The sequence below is a fragment of the Cottoperca gobio genome, chromosome 17, assembly GCF_900634415.1.
Source record: "Cottoperca gobio chromosome 17, fCotGob3.1, whole genome shotgun sequence".
Lineage (NCBI taxonomy): Eukaryota > Metazoa > Chordata > Actinopteri > Perciformes > Bovichtidae > Cottoperca > Cottoperca gobio.
The window spans coordinates 4328760-4346478 of NC_041371.1; the positions used below are offsets into that span (position 1 = coordinate 4328760).

At 43.0% G+C, this 17719-nt stretch overlaps 1 protein-coding gene across 1 annotated transcript; it reads right to left on the reverse strand.

Annotated features, from left to right (window-relative positions):
* Window positions 1-470: 470 nt before the first annotated feature.
* nectin4b (nectin cell adhesion molecule 4b) lies at window positions 471-17719 on the reverse strand. Its single transcript, XM_029454116.1, is given in 12 exon segments — window positions 471-1936; window positions 2195-2392; window positions 2964-3023; window positions 3305-3380; window positions 3566-3731; window positions 3980-4031; window positions 4033-4132; window positions 5686-5803; window positions 7475-7753; window positions 9718-9885; window positions 13169-13369; window positions 17272-17719. Coding segments are annotated over 12 exon segments (1767 nt in total). The 5' UTR covers window positions 17330-17719; the 3' UTR covers window positions 471-1645.

Genomic DNA, 17719 nt, shown 5'->3' on the forward strand with positions numbered 1-17719 from the left:
GCTTCGCCAGCAGCTGGTTAGCTTAGCTTAGCACAAAGACTGGAAACAGAGGGAAACAGCTAGCATGGCTCTCCTCAAAGTGTTGATCCAATCGTTTAATACAGAAGTTCTCAAGATTAATGAACTCCTCAACCTTTCACACAGTGAGACCAGCAACCCCGTGAAAATCCACTTTCTCTTCTGCTTCCACAGTCCACATTATTTCAGGTCGTGTCTACATTGTAACCCTCGATCTGCGAGAGTCGCTGCCCGACGACCTATCGTAACCTTATTAAGGTTATGACCTGACCATAACCGTTTGCGAGAGGAGTTACCGTCTAGACATGACCATTATTTCAGTTTCCACAGAGCTAGTGAGGATGTAAACTTATGAACCAGGAAACACAAATGCTACGTTACTGCTGCGATCAATGACGCCCTTTATACTCAAGAGGGTGACGCAAGGCCAGGTTAGAATAAAGACCAATGACTCAAGCTGTACTTTTATGAATAAACATTTCAACATTTACATGTCCGCTTTCAGTTTCATAGAAAAACAGTCAATATAAAACAATTTACACGACGACATATACACGATGCTTTACAGTGCATCCTCTGCGTGTTTCATCCCGTCTTGCTGTGCGCTCATGTTGTATGAACCTGGTTTGCTGAGTGTTTCTATAAAGTTCAACATACACCAGTTAACTTCGACTTCCTGTGTTCAGATCCTCTAGCTTTTTTTGAACTGTTCGTAGTTGCAGGTGGCCGTTAATGACAAAATCATAAACATACAGCATCTCCTCATAGCGCTTCCTTTCTATATACACATATAATACATACATACACAAACGCATAACCCTTCTTATCCACAGGTGCATCCAAGCTTTGAGTGCACTTTACTCTCAACACAGCCAAGGCTTTGGAGCTTAGACCTCGTGTCCCTGTCCGTGAGCTCCTCCATGAATGGTTTTAATGTAAACAAGGCACCTTAGGTTTACAGTCAGGATTCATTGGGACTCTCCATTTGTGAGTTTACATACGTGTAAGTCCCTGCAGATAATATCGTAAACATTATGTAACAGAAACCTTTTATTCCTGGCACGTTCTAGGAGAAAAAGATTTTTCATACACATGCCATCGTGGTTTATGAAAGGCAAAACTCACCGGGCTTCTAATTCTCCAACGAAATAATCAGGATTAAAAAAACTTTCCAATAACGGGGCACCCTGTGCACCACGATGTCTCTGGTTCGTGTCTGGCTGGAGACCTTTGCTGCATGACATTCACCATCTGTCTCACATTTCCTGTTGTCTCTTTACTGTCGAATGAAAAGGGATCAAATGTCCCAAAATATTATTTTAAAACTTTTGAATTACAACATGGGCACAAACGCCCTGAGCAGACTCCCCTACTCTCTTTTTCCACTATCAAATAAAAGCATTAAATGCACAAAAAATGACTTTTAAAAAATAAAACTTCCTCATTAATAGGGTTAGAATAAAGGATAAAAACCGAATAAGGCAGAAAACATTTCAGGTTTGGATTTCTTTTGGGGCTGATTACCAGCTGCAGCCGATGTGTACAAAACAAACATCCCATTAAAAAAAGAAAAGGTCATTTTCAATGCAGGAATGCAGGCTCCTCGTGTTGTGGAGGAGAGTGTGGTCTAGATGATCTGTCCTCTCGGGTGCAGCAGAATGGCGTTGGAGTGTGGCTTGGGCCGGAGGACCCCGTTACTGTAGTAGAAGTGATTGGTGAGTGCCTCCGAGAGCTGCTGGGAGCTGCGGTCTTCGTCCTCCTCGTGTCCCTCCGCTAGCGACTGGGTGGGAGCCCAGTGCTCTTCGGCTCCTTGTGGGGAGTCTCCCTCTTTGTGGGGGTCCAGGTCTGGCTCTCTGGGCTCTACGCCTTCGTCCTGCGGGGCCTTCAGGGGAACCAGGGAAGAGGGCAGACCTGAGTCCTGGTGCAAACAGCATAAAAACACATTACTATTTCTCTGATTGTCTTAATGCTGGAGATGGATATATGTTACACCTCGAGTCCTTTTCATAAAGCAAAATGTGGCAACATACATCTGTATACATATATTTGTTTTCCTCTGTGCTCCGTCACTATGACTGCGTATGATGCAGATGTAGAAGTTAAAACGATACCGCATGACACATTACAAACGAAACTAACTGCATTTCAACCTAACCCCTCAGATGCTGACACATACCAGCGACATGTTGCTGCTCTTCAGGTACGACTCCACCCTCCTCCGACGCTCCTCCTTCTCCTCCATCTCTGCTCCCCTCGTGCTCTCTCTGCCGCTGTGCCAGACAACGGGACGTCCCAGTTCGTCCACATCCACCCCGCCTGAAGGCCCCCACTTCCCGCCCAGAGTGGACTGGCTGCCTTTATAGATGGGTTGTTCCTGCAGGCGGAGGAGAACAACACTGTCATACCACTGAAAACAACTGCTTTTCTTTTTAAAGAACTCTTCTCAACAATAAATAGTATTTTAATAAATAGTTACTTTTTAATCATGTCATTTAATATACTGTAGTATTAATTAACTGTGTTATCATGGAGGGAAGACAGCTGGTGACAGCCTTAACCCACATGTTTAAATAGGGGTGTGGTTAAAAGCAAAACACACATAAATGAAATCGATAAACTTACAAATGTCCACGCAATTAGGAAGCAACCACAAAAAGTAAAAGCAGAAAAAATAAGAGCCCCCAACACACTTTGAGTGCATCGGGTGCAGTTTGGTGATAAAGCATTTACTTTATGTGCAGGTGATAGTACACGTGATAGTTGCATGTTCTGCCAGATTAGTTTCCTATCTGTGTTGGAGCTATTTGAGGAGAGGTCCGGCTTCCACAGCCCGTCGATAGATAGGAGCTTACAGCAGGCTTTATGTAAGAGGGGGTGTGATGTCGACTGTAATAGAGGTCGCACAGCTGTGCACCCCTCTGCTACTGTGGGGGTGTTACACTCACCAGAGACATCTGGCTGCTTTTCATTCTGCTGTCTACTCTGAGCAGACCATAATCTTCAGCCTGGGAGAAAATATAGAAAGTTAGTGAGCATGATAAATAAGATGAATCACCCAGAATGAGATATTAATAATAAGAGTATGAACGCTGCATGTTGTCTGTTTGAAGCTGCAGCAGCTTGTGATCACCGGCTGTGTTGCCAGCGGCTCCACCCCAGCTACGGGTGTGTCGACCTGGTTTCTCTGAATTGTTCTCAGCAGGAGTGTGTGTGTGTGTGTGTGTGTGTGTGTGTGTGTGTGTGTGTGTGTGTGTGTGTGTGTGTGTGTGTGTGTGTGTGTTTGTACCTGCACTCTGGGGTCTGTGCTGACAGAGTTTAGTCTCCTGAAAGAGGCTTGTCTGGAGAAGCTCTGCATTTCCTCCCTGGGGGGAAAGAAAACAGCACATTTGGAGGATTTCAAATGTCAGAAAATGAGTCATAGTGTGTTTTAATAGCAGTTTACAACAAAAACATTCACAGTCCAGCTGTCATCACTGCACGGGGAATAAATAAATGTATTTTACATTTACTGGAAAAAACGTTTTCAAGACAATTTGGGTCAGTTTACGTTTTTTCGCTGAGCTCCATTTCAAGCTTCTTGTTTCTGTGTCGATGGTGGCGGTTGACCAGCAGGACGACCATGACCAGCGCCAGGACTAAAGTTCCAGCTGACGCACCGATAATGATCAGCAACAGGTTGTCCATGGAGGTCTCGCCCTGGCTTTTAGAGGTCTCTAAAGAAAGACGAGGACAGGGAGGACTGTTCATGACGTCTGTCCATCACAAGGGGGCAGCAAATGTGCAGAAATGTCCTCCACATGTTGTGTTACTATTACTATCAGATATCTCCACAACTTCCTCAGTTGATATTTACATTCAGTCATTAAATTTACATTACTACTGGAACAGGAATCTGAACATTGGATAACAAGGTTCAGAATTATTGTCTCATTTTGTCGACGTATTAATGTCAAACGCTTGCCTGTTACTGTTACTCTGTACTCGGCTTTTCCTACTCCCACGTCGTTCTTCACGAACACACTCATAGACCCCGCTGTCATTCATGTGCAGGGCCCGGCCAAAAACAAGTTTGTCTCCAACCACAGACGCCCCGTGTGGCAAAGCTCCTCCTCCCCTGTGAATAATCAGAGGGAAATGTGCACAATTCATTCACAATGATGTGTCAGACATGAAGACATCCACAGACCTGTGACTCACTGATCCAAACAATAGCTGTGACTAAAGTAAAGTGCAAACTTGATTTCAAAGTATTTCTTTTGAAGTTTCAGCGGAGGAAACACACAGAACGTACAAAACTGTCTTTCATCACGGAAGTGTTTTCTGATAAAAACACTCCACAGGATCAGGATCAGGTTCACCGCAGAGCGTAACCACCAATTCACCTGCACTTGAACCAAAACCTGCGGGGCTTACAACTGGCGCCCGCTGATCTGAATAGACCCAATAAATACTAGGTTTGGGGGATTTAAGCAGGTCCAGCAAGTCCCACACTGTGCAGCTGAAGACATCACAGGCCACATAAAGGAGAGTTTCTGATCGGGTCCACTGAGAGGGTCAGGTTGCCCTCAGTTTCACTGTGCTGCAGGCCCCCCCCCACCCCCCAGTCAGCTCAGATTTCTTTTCTCAAAACCCCACCTAGCTTCTCAAGCCAGTCCTTTAGAACAGAGTCGCAGGTGGAGATTGCATCAGACACAGAGTAGATGGTTGAAAATGATACAGATAAAGTGAGAAATCCACTTTTAGCAGCCAAAAAGATTATAATCTGGTTTTTTTTTTGTTGTCCAGCAATCTTCGTTCATTTGATGTTGGCGAGTGAATTATCACGACATCAATGCAATGAGATGCATGTAGGTGTATTTTGTTACCTTTGGGCAGAGCCAGGCTATCAGTTTCCCCCTGTTTCCAGTCTTTATGCTAAGCTAAGCTAAACAGCTGCAGGTTGTCGCTTCATATTTACTGTATGGGCATGAGAGAGGGATTGATCTGCTCACTTAATGCTCCACAGTAAAGTATTTCTTTAACTAAAACGAGCTTCTGTGGGTTCGAACAATGCTCGTCCACACTGTACGAGTTTGTACTGACGAACGTGCCAAAGGCTCTGCGGGGTTGAAAAGCTTTAAATCCAGAATAATCTTAATATCTCAAGATTGCCTCATGGCTGAAATATTTTTCCCTCAGCACACAACATTTGATCATTGTGTATTCAGTCGTAGCTGTAATGGCTGGTACAGTGTCTCTAATTTAAGTACAGACCCTGTGTTTTACCAGGCATTACAGTGATATTTAAAGCATGGCACTATGATTAAGTGCTTAGCATGAGTCTCCTGCTCTTCCTTGTGTCGATTACTCCCTCCCTCGTGTGAAAATATCTCCCTCGCTCTTTTTCCAACTTCAAATTGCGCAACACGACACCAGAGCTTTTAGTCGGCTGTGAATTGAGCGAGGTTAGAACGACGCCCTCCTTTAGATCGAAGAGCACGTCTTTGTTGTTCACGGGTGTGTAGTCTGTGTGCATGCGTGTTAGCAGTGGTTTATATAAGCATTCCAGTGCATGTAAAGAGCATTGTAGCAGTGCAGATAGCATCACAGTGGGGGGGGGGGGAATTAACGTGCAATCGTCAGATTCTTGCTGCATGTATGTGCAGCAGACTAGGCTGATGACGGTACCGTGTCCAGGTGAAGTTCTGAGGTTTGGGGTATCCTCCGGCGCCGCAGATCATCTCAGCTTTCTCCAAACCCACGTACCAGTCCCCAGAACCAGCGGAGATGGTGGCATCTGGGGGGTCTGTCACAGAAACACAGAAATAAGCACACAACATATTCACCCATGGTGGAGCAGATGGAAAGCCTTGGATCTGTTGGTTATCAGCGGAGATGGACATTTAAAGAAATGAGTTTGAGCTGTAAAACATACCAGAAGAGGAAGTTTCCTCAGAATCTACGGTTATTTTTAGCACGACTGATGTAAGAGGCACAAAGTCATTGTCTTTGTGTTTCGAGTTGTCATGCATCGAAATGAATAAGATTGTAACCGTCAGTAGATGTTTTCTGGTGCAGTCATTCCAGTGACACAATCATTTCTGAGTCGCATGTTTTTCCACGTTGCTGAGGACAGCAGAGTCTTTACATGTGAATGTGACGATCTGAGGTATTATGGGATGTCTGTCTGCTGCTCTGCCAGACGGATCTCGTCCTCCTGCTCAGGCAACGTGATCAAGTACTGTACATCTGTTGTACCAATTCTTTGTATAAAGTCATCTTTATTCTTTGTGCTTGAGGAGAATATTAAGTCAAACAGTGAAAGTCCAAGTGGACTCACAAGTCATTTGCAATAAAGTTAAGAAACAAAGTCTAAATTCATCAGATTGGTGACTCCAGTGTACGACTCTGAGCCGTCACATTACACAGAACAAAGAGCAAATGTTGCTCACAGAGAGAACTGAAGTTCAGGTGCACCAACAGTAATGGTGGAGGACGGAGCATTACTCATACACTTTCCCAGCAACCTGCCAATATTGTCTAATGTTTAGTCTACTGCCACCCATTTATTTTCCCAATAGGAAGGTTAAGCTATACAAATATATCTAGCAGGGACTGAAGGGAAGAAATGTCATTGGTTAAAGTAGAGTTGGCAGGAGGAGCCAAAAGAAAATTGGCCCAGAGGAGAAGGTTGAGTCCTAATGTCATAGTGGCAGATCTACAGCGCAAAGATCTCAGAAAACAAAGAAATATGTATTTAAATACTTTCTTCTTATTTGAGAAGTTTAACTCTTTGATTATTTGTTCATTTAGTTGGATATTTAGTTGGATTTGATGTAAATAAATATACTACTACATGCACTTACATAATACATTCTTATACACCAACCACAAACAAATAATATCAATGAATTGTTAACAGCTGCATTTCATTGAGGCGTTCCCACGGCTCTGGTAGGACGTCCTAACTGACACACCTACATTTTTATTGCTTTTATTAGTTTCATTTTTCCTTTATTTAGCAAAACAAAGGTCCCACTGAGATACAAGATCTCTTCTTCTTCTTCTTAAGACGGCAGCACAAGCAGTTTCACATGTTAAAACACAAATTATACATAAACGGCAAAGGGAAATAGTGAAAGTGACCGTGTTGTTTGTCCCAGAAAAACATTAAAACAAACTGTGGATGGTGGCGAGAAGTCTTAAGGAAGTTATAAATCTTTTTTCTCTTTTGCATATTTCAGATTAGTACAAAATGATCAGGTATGTTCACTATGACATTAGAATGCATATTAAAAAAGGTGGGTCTGATGTTTAACTCAACCAGGAAGATTATATCTGCACTTTGACAAGCTCTACCATGTAGGAAATATAAAATTATAATTAAAACGCTTTACTTCTGCGCCATTGTTGGTCTCTTTTTCACCTTAAAACACCATCATCAAAAGGGTAAAGCATCATTGTCAGCTGTACTCACACTGAACCACCAGGCGGTTGGAGATCCTGCGTGGCTGCTCCAGGCCGGGATGCCACACCAGACAGTCCAGCTTTTTCCCGTTCATGCCGCGCAGGGGGTGCAGGGAGTAGTGGCTGGACACGGACCCGCCCTCTTTGGCGCGGTCCTGAGACTGACCTGGCAGGTCGGTGTCCCAGGAGAGACGGGGGAGCGGGCGGCCCACGGCTCGACAGGAAGCGGCCACACGGAACGACTGGCCCTCCACCAGGAGCACAGAGTCCAGGGAGGAGATCGGTAAAACTAGACGAGGAGGAGGAACCGGGTGAGTTTAGACGCCTTAAAGACTCAAACATGCTGTTTGGCTTATTGTTACGTCACTTGGATGACTGGCGTTCACTGAGAAGAATGGTGTTTGACACTTGAAGGCTGTTTTTCACATTCATCTGCTGAAGGTTGGAAGTTTCTCTGCGTTCAGCTTGAATCTGAGTTCAACACGTGGACGTATGAACATTTTGTGACGTCACAACAAAGATTGTGAATCGTCTTGCTCTTGTCGAACTGTATTTTCTGTGTTCTCCTCGTGAGAAGTTTTAACAATGATGAGCTAAACCACTTCTGTATTGCACATTCCTTACAATTACTGCATTAAGATTTAATTAATGCTTCCTAAAGCCTGCTCAAAGCTAATTTGTCTTTACCTAAGATGACCTAAAGTGACTGTATTAACTGCATGACGTCACTACATGTTTGTGTAGTGAGTGTCATTGTATGTTTAGGGACAAGTTTGAGCAAAAGGCTCTTTAAGATCTTGTTGCTGTAAGATTCAGATAAGAATAACGATATAAAAAAAAGACCTTAAATACATCGTTGAACACAGAAAGGACCATAATCAAGAAAACAAGATGGCACCCGGCTCCTCCTGAGGAGAGTGAACATTAACCCTTTTAAGTAGGAAATAATCTAAAAACATCATAATTATAATAATTATAGTTATTTACAATTATTAATTATGCCAGAAGACAGTCAACAAACCTTGTGGGCAAAGGTCGCCTGTGATGTTTTCATATAAATACATTTCTGTGTGGTTACTCTCTGTCACCAACTGGTTTAACACGGTTGGGATTCACACCCCGGTCGTGACTTGTGGTAATTGTTTGCATTGGTGTTTGGATTATTAACGCAGAAGACAAAACAGGTAGTTAGCATTAGCAGAAATATCCATTACGGATTAACAAACAAAGAAAACGGCCCCAACTTTATATAAACAGAAACTACGAAATACATGACATCACAGTCCCGCCCTCAGTGTTTGATTGACAGGTGATATGTGGGAAGAGATTACCTGCAGGGAAAATGTCTTGCACACTGCAAAAAGAAAAGCTCGAATGAAGGAACCATTTAATCTTTTAATAAGAGATGACTCATGGCCAAATAAAACCACCTAAATAAACCCAGATGCATAAAAATCCCATAGAAATCAATAAACTGAACAAAAGAAAAACTAATTGGACACATTGATATGTAGTTTCTGGGTTCAACTTTTGACAGTTAAATGTTTTTGTTTGAAGGAGTCGAGGGAGTTTCGGTGTTGGAGGTTGTCAGTAATGTGTGTGTTTTGTCTGATCGGTGGCGTGTCGGGACGAGTTGACTGTCACCGGGGATGACTGACGGCAACATGAGAAAGTCATTTAGAACAGATAGCAGTGCTGCAGGTTTTACTTGAAAAGGGATCCATTACAAAACTGTATCCCTACAGCTGCAATTATGGTTCCACTCAGTGATAAAAAGGAGATCGAGATGTAGGGTCAATGACAGCGCTGCAGAAACTGAACATTTCTAGATATTTCATCTGGTTTTTAATTAAAAATGTGTTTTTTTTGTGAATTGAAAAAATAATTCAAGTGTTTTGCAGAACTTGAAGTAGTTCGAACCTGCTTTCAGGTGTTTTTTTCCAGGTGATTTTACAGTCTTGTGCATAAAACATAATCCTCCATTTTTGGTACAAGCAGATCTTCAGTATATTCTTTTGCTTTTTTAGTCATTACAAACCTGCATTTCTTTTATTTATTTGTATTTGCTTTTCACCCACTGAAGATTAAGACCTGCCGTCAGTGTTTGTGGCCACGTTGGCTGAATTTCCCCCCGTTTGGCTTTTTCTTCCGTCAAGATGATTACGGTTTAAACTTCATTACAGAAGCTCTGATAGGATTAGGAAGGTGCGGTAGAAGAGAAGAGGAGAAAACAAAAGTGTGGAGGACTCTTACGCCAAACGGTGAGTGTGATGTGCCTCTCGACGACTCCGTTAGGGAAGGTGGAGATGTGGCAGATGTAGCTGCCCTGGTCCGACTCCTCTGTGCTGGGGATGAGCAGAGTCGAGTCCACTGTGGGGCTCCTGCTCTCGAACCTCACCCGGCCGGAGTATTGCCCGAACTCTGATGTACAAAACAAAGACCTATCTTAGTGCTTAGTCGAAGCGTTAACTCCAAGACAGATAAATGAATAAAGCAGCATTTATCCAATGACTTCACAACTCTACAGACAAATAGTCCAGGTGTAAAATCGAATTCTCATTTCAAAATCACACTGTGTTGTTCATCCATCATAGAGCGATGATTCAATAACAATTAGAATAGAAAAAGATTTGAACGTAGTCGTAAATTAACCGGATTGACGTTTGGTTTTGACAGTTATCCGTCATCTGTCATTGCATGTCAAGCCTCCTGAACTCATTCACACTACTGGGATGAGAGGAGCCGCCAATTTATTGGAATACAGCCTAACTTATATAAAACAGCAGCTCAAATTATAACAATCCTCTCAAAACTATGTTTACATGATCAAATAAATAAAAAGTACAAATATTTGTAAGCCTGGACGTTTCTAACATTCCTTGACAAAGTTTCACCAAAGTGCCCTTTCTTTTGAATTAGTTTTTAATAGTATATATATATATATATATATATATATATATATATATATATATATATATATATATATATATATATATATATATATATATATATATATATATATATATAGACTTTATATAAGTCTTAAAGTGTATATGTTATCCGGGATCGGGTCACAGGGGCAGCAGCTCAAGTAAGGAACCCCAAATTTCCCTTCTCCGGGCCACATCCTCCAGCTCCAACTGGGGGATCCCGAGGTGTTCCCAGTGAGGAGATATAATCTCTCCACCGAGGGTCTCCTCCCAGCTGGACGTGCCTGGAACACCTCCCTAGGGAGGCGCCCAGGTGGCTCCTTACTAGATGAACCACCTCAACTGGCTCCTTTCAACGCAAAGGAGCAGCGGCTCTACTCAGAGTCTCTCCTGATGGCTGAGCTTCTCACCCTATCTCTAAGGGAGACGCCACCCGTCTGAGAAAACACATTTTGGCCGCTTGTACCCGTGATCTCGTTCTTTCGGTCATGACCCAGCCTTCATGACCATAGGTGAGGGTAGGAACGAAGATCGACCAGTAGATCGAGAGCTTTGCCTTCTGGCTCAGCTCTCTTGCGGTAAAGCAACTGCAGTACCGCCCCCGCTGCTCCGATTCTCCGGCCAATCTCTCGCTCCATCGTCCCCTCACTCACGAACAAGACCCTGAGGTTCTTGAACTCCTTCACTTGGGGTAAAGGCTCATTCCCTACACAGAGTAGGCAATCCACCAGTTTCCTGCTGAGAGCCATGGCCTCAGATTTGGAGGTGCTGATCCTCATCCCAACCGCTGCACACTCGGCTGCGAACCGATCCAGTGACTATTGAAGGTCACAGACCGATGATGCCATAAGGACCACATCATCTGCAAAGAGCAGCGATGAGATCCTCAGGTCACCGAACTGCAACCCCTCTCCTCCACGACTACGCCTCGATATCCTATCCATGAAAATCACGAACAGGATTGGTGATAAAGCGCAGCCCTGGCGGAGGCCAACATTCACAGGAAACGAGTCCGACTTACTGCCGAGTATCCGGACACAACTCTCGCTTTGGGCGTACAGGGATTGGATGGCCCTCAGAAGTGACCCCCTCACCCCATACTCCTGCAGCACCTCCCACAGTATCACCTGAGGGACCCGGTCATACGCCTTCTCCAGATCCACAAAACACATGTAGACCGGATGGGCGTACTCCCAGGCCCCCTCCAGGATCCTTGCAGAGAGTGAAGAGTTGGTCCGTTGTTCCACGACCAGGACGGAATCCGCATTGTTCCTCTTCAATCAGAGGTTCGACTACCGGCCGAACCCTCCTTTCCAGTACCTTGGAGTAGACTTTACCAGGGAGGCTGAGAAGTGTGATACCCCTGTAGTTGGCACACACTCTCTGGTCCCCCTTTTTAAATAGGGGAACCACCACCCCGGTCTGCCACCCCCTAGGCACTGTCCCAAGAAGAAGAAGAGAAAGAAGAAGAGAAACTGGTAGTTATCAGTAAAGTAGCAGAACTCTTTCAGTAGCAGAACTCTTTCAGTAGCAGAACTCTTTCAGTAGCAGAACTCTTTCAGTAACAGAACTCTTTCAGTAACAGAACTCTCTCAGTAACAGAACTCTTTCAGTAGCAGAACTCTCTCAGTAGCAGAACTCTTTCAGTAGCAGAACTCTTTCAGTAACAGAACTCTCTCAGTAACAGAACTCTTTCAGTAGCAGAACTCTCTCAGTAGCAGAACTCTTTCAGTAGCAGAACTCTTTCAGTAACAGAACTCTCTCAGTAGCAGAACTCTTTCAGTAGCAGAACTCTCTCAGTAACAGAACTCTCTCAGTAGCAGAACTCTTTCAGTAACAGAACTCTCTCAGTAGCAGAACTCTTTCAGTAGCAGAACTCTCTCAGTAGCAGAACTCTCTCAGTAACAGAACTCTCTCAGTAACAGAACTCTCGCAGTAACAGAACTCTCTCAGTAACAGAACTCTCTCAGTAGCAGAACTCTCTCAGTAGCAGAACTCTCGCAGTAACAGAACTCTCTCAGTAACAGAACTCTCTCAGTAGCAGAACTCTCTCAGTAGCAGAACTCTCTCAGTAACAGAACTCTCTCAGTAGCAGAACTCTTCAGTAACAGAACTCTCTCAGTAACAGAACTCTCTCAGTAGCAGAACTCTTTCAGTAACAGAACTCTCTCAGTAACAGAACTCTCTCAGTAGCAGAACTCTTTCAGTAACAGAACTCTCTCAGTAGCAGAACTCTTTCAGTAACAGAACTCTCTCAGTAGCAGAACTCTCTCAGTAACAGAACTCTCTCAGTAACAGAACTCTCTCAGTAGCAGAACTCTCTCAGTAACAGAACTCTCTCAGTAGCAGAACTCTTTCAGTAACAGAACTCTCTCAGTAGCAGAACTCTCTCAGTAACAGAACTCTCTCAGTAGCAGAACTCTCTCAGTAACAGAACTCTTTCAGTAGCAGAACTCTCTCAGTAACAGAACTCTTTCAGTAGCAGAACTCTCTCAGTAGCAGAACTCTTCAGTAGCAGAACTCTCTCAGTAGCAGAACTCTCTCAGTAACAGAACTCTCTCAGTAGCAGAACTCTCTCAGTAACAGAACTCTCTCAGTAGCAGAACTCTCTCAGTAGCAGAACTCTCGCAGTAGCCTGATGAAGTCAGATCCTGTAAGTGTATTTGCAACACAAGGATTCTTGCACTTGACCTCATGTGCACACAGTAACTGTTTGTTCTGCAGAACAGTGTGGGACTAACTCTCTCCACTGTTAACCCCTCGCTGCTGCTTACCTGTGTGGCCGTCTATGTAGTGGGCAGTGATGATCTGATCCTTGCTGCCGTCTGGGAGCTCCTTCAACCAGGTGACCTGCACCACCTTCTCCTCCTCCCCCACCTGGAAGTGACAGGGGAGCCTGGTCTCGCTCTCTGCGAAGGAGCGCAGGGAGGTGAGGGGCTGAAGAGGCTCCAAGAAGTCTCCCTGCACACACACCACTGAGTACAAAGATAAGGGACCATAAGAGGTGTGTGGACGGAAGTGTTTTAACAATTAACGGTACTTTGTCAGCCTCTGGTAATAGCCATTATTATTAACATTTCATCATTTATAGACCAAAGTGAAAACGTATTAGTTACAGTCGTAGTTCAGGGCGTAGTCTGCTGTTCATGCAGTGTGTGTAGCTTTCAACGAGCAGTGACTGCAGCCTTTTTTATTATTATAATTAATTCATAAACACATTATTATTATTCTATGCATCTTCTTTACAATGTAATTCAACCTGTGTTTGTCTTGTAGCTAAAGTTGTGATAATAAACAAGGTTGCACCGTGACAGAGTCAGTTGGTCTGTTTTGAGTTGGTCTGGCCTTGAGTTGGTCTGGCCTTGTGTTGAGGTTTGCGTGTCTCTTGATATAAAGTAACATTGTAAGAGATTTGTAAGGTCTAGAATACAAAAGAACAAAGGGAGGTGGATGTTTGAAATGCAGTTTGAATGGTAATAAACAGTTTATCCACTGTGGAGATAGCAACGTTTGAAGTCAAGGGAAAATGTCTTGCTCATAAATTTGAAGAAGTGTAACATCAGTCAGCTCATTTCAACACAACTGACGCAGGGAAACATACATTGAGTATTTGACCTCAAGATAAAAAACAGTGCTGAGAACATAAAGCCGTTTGAAAGGTCTCCTTAATGTCTCGTATTAAGAGAACATGGAGTTGGGGAGCAGAGACGCGTCATTGGTTTTAGCAGGAAGTCATAATTAAAAGAACCTGGTGGAGATGACACTGGTTGTAAATGAAAAGGCGGAGGATCACTAAAGTCATTACAACGGAGGAGGCAGTGGAGTATCCATCCAATACTGAGATGTCCCGGTGGTCCCTCCAATACATGTTGAGATATTTCAGTCCAGACCAGAGTTGTGGCCTGACCGTCACCGTCGAGTCACTACCAAACATCTGCACGTTCCAGCCTCTCAAATGTGAAAACGTGCAATTTTTCTCAGTTTTCTATCAGTGCAAGTTGAATATCTTTGGGTTTTGTAGTCTTGGTCAGTTTGAAGACATCCCCTTCTGCTCTGGGAACTTGTGATGACTATTTTACACTATATTCTGGACTAAATGATTAACCGATTAAGCTGTATTTAAAAATAATTGCTAGTTGCAGCCTTAATTCTAATCCAGCATGACGTAGTTTCCTTCTAGACAATTGCACATGTGTACATCTATAAACAACTACTTCTTCACACATCATTCATTTGCTTGAAAAACAGTCCATCCATCCATTTAATCCCATAATGCATTGGGAAAGCGCTAAGGAAATACTTGACAGGTCTGTATAGAAACAGATGAACACATTCACATCTCCTGGCCGTCAGCAGTTCACCTAACCTGCTCGTCTGATGACATGCAGACACAAAGAAGGTGGAGGTGACGGTTGGAACGCAGGAGCTTCATGCTGTGAGGCGACGGTGCAAACATCTTGAACAATAGTGCTTTTATGCGTCTTTATGCGAAATGTTTCTCTGTGTGTGAACAGACTGCTGTGCAGTGGAGAGCGCTTGTGTTGTATAATGGTTTTATGTTTTTAGGAGGTTCTTCCTTGATATTTTGTGTTGTATCAGATTATTTACATCTTGAATTCTTGATAGCAGATTATTGTGTTGTGAAGGTTTCAGAAGTTTAACGATTTATTTATTTATTTTTTAGATTATGGAACTATTAGAGACTTGGTCTGGTTATTGTCCGATCACCTGTTCCCTATTTGAACTTCTCTTATTAATAAGAAATCATTTGTTTGTCCATTACCCATCTAATATCTTATAAGATCTAACTTTTTCTTTTCTACAGTCATTTGTATTCTATGGATCTTGACATTACAGAATGCCATTTGTCTCATTTTTGTTTTTTAATCAATTATGGATGTGGTAATTGCCTCAAGTATTTCAAATCTGTCTCTGCTTTTGATTGGTTGTTGCAGCTTGTGGCTTTATTATAATGATTTTGTGAATTTCATAAATTCAATTAAAGAATATTCAATATTAACCCAACATAGCAGCTTTAAGCAGCTGTGTCTCATGTAGTCTCATATCAGTGCGACTCATGACTAATGACAGCATTTTATCACACCTGGTTAAAAGTCTACATCTAAGCGTGGGACAGACACACAAAGTGAGAGCAACGCGTCTACACCTCAAACAGGAAAAACTAACATTTGCCCTTTGATTTCTCTTTTTTGCCTGAAGTTACTGATTCATCAGCTCAAGTAATGATTACACTACAGTCGATGTGGGACACGGACTCCCACGGATCAAATCCCACACGGTCGGGCACGTCAACAAACCGGTGACAAATAGAGGAGGGTCAGGGGGGAGCACAAAGCTTAAATTTGGCCAACAAAGAACTCCAGTGTAGGAGACCTGGAGAGAGGAAGAGACAGAGTTGTAGACGAGCAACAGAAGAAGAACACGTCTGTCATTCATGCAAATAAAAGGGAAAGAAAGCGACACAAGAGTAACCTTAGAAGAAGGCAGTAGAGTCAATAGAGATAAACAGCCAAACACACACACACACACACACACACGCACGCACTTTAGACAAACACAGGTTCACAAGGCTGCTATACAAGCTTTTCCTGTTCACTCTGGATCACAGTCCCTTTATCACACTTGTGGCTGCAGGATTAAAGAAAACATGAGTAGAATATGTGCATTTGCTCTTTTAAATCATAACAACACAGCAGAGTTTAATCTCCACTGAATGGAAAGAGAGGATTTGAATCGGCACACATCGTACACAGCACCACACACACACACACACACACACACACACACGATCGCAGGTTGGGCAATAAATCCGGACTTGGGTTGACAAAAAAAACTAAGTAAGAATGTGACTGAGCCACATTCTGTTACTCTGCTTCTTCCTCCACACCTGCAGAGACAAACACACACAGGGCCAAACGTATGTGGATATCCAAACACTGAATGCATCTGTGTTTGATCGATGCAGTTTAACATCGTTCCAACGCAGAGCATGGAACTGATTTTGCTGCAGAGTTGAGAGCTCATGTTCAACTCTTGTCCCTGGTTGTTGGGCTTTTACATGTGGAGTTCAAATAGAAGCGCGTTAAGTGAGGGTGAGCGATAAAGTCTGGATCTCAGAGGTGTTGGATGGGGTTGAGGTTCTGGCTCAGTCAAGTGCTTCCACACCAAACAGGAAAAACCTTCTCCGGAGTTGATAGAGGTTGTTGAAACGAGAGAGGGACTTCTACAAGGTTGGAAGCACCCAAAGTATCAACGTATGCTGTAGCATTTAGACTTTCCTTCCCTGGAACTAAGAGGCCTAGACATGAGAGTCCACATGCTTTTGCCATTTACAAAAATCATCTTTAATATTCAGTTAATTATCTACAGAAAAAGGAAAAAACACTCCACACACACACACACACACACACACACACACACACACACACACACACACACACACACACACACACAAGGAAATGCAGAGAAATCATGATATCAAGACATGTTATGTTATCCTATAGGCCACATTTCTGTATGCGGATATTATAGACATATTAAATAGATAATATGACATTTTCTCTTTTAAAAGTACCCAAACGTGACTATAGCCTCACTCCAGGTGCTTATAGGAAGTACAGTTTTATTATAGCAACGCAAAAAGTAAATGTAAGTTAACATTAAGTGCTATTTATTTCCATTTCTCCCCTTTTTGTTTTCCTGTAAAGCAGTTTTATTATATATATATATATTATAGGAATATGCGTGACTTTATAGAAAAGGGTTAATTTCTGGATAACCACATCTTAACAAACATCAACACGAGGTGACAGCAGGAGTCCCAGAATGACAGATAGTGAAGAAGCATTAAACTCACCAGTTAGCAGAAGAAACGCCAGATACTTTGCCCTTTGCCCGGTCAGCTCCATCTTCATCAAAGCTGCGAGTCACCTTCCTTTGTCGGCTGATAAAACTCTTATTAAGATTTCATTGTTGATATGTGCATTAAGTTCAGACAGGAAGCCCCAGTGGTCTCAGCAGTGCAGAGTCCACAGCAGGTGTTTCCTCTTCAAATCACACACATGATGCTTAAAAACTAAAGAAAATCCAACTCTTGTTGTCCGCTATTTGAATATTGTTAAATGCAAGTTGTAAACAGCAATAACTTAATATCTGCAGCAGCTGGAGGAACAACTCAGCTGAGAAAGTAAAGAGAGAAACGGAAACACTTGAAATTATATTTGAGCGAACGCATAAAATACAAATAAAGAGCAAACAGAAAGCTGTTCGTCTGTCACGCACAGGGAGAAATACCTACAACAGGT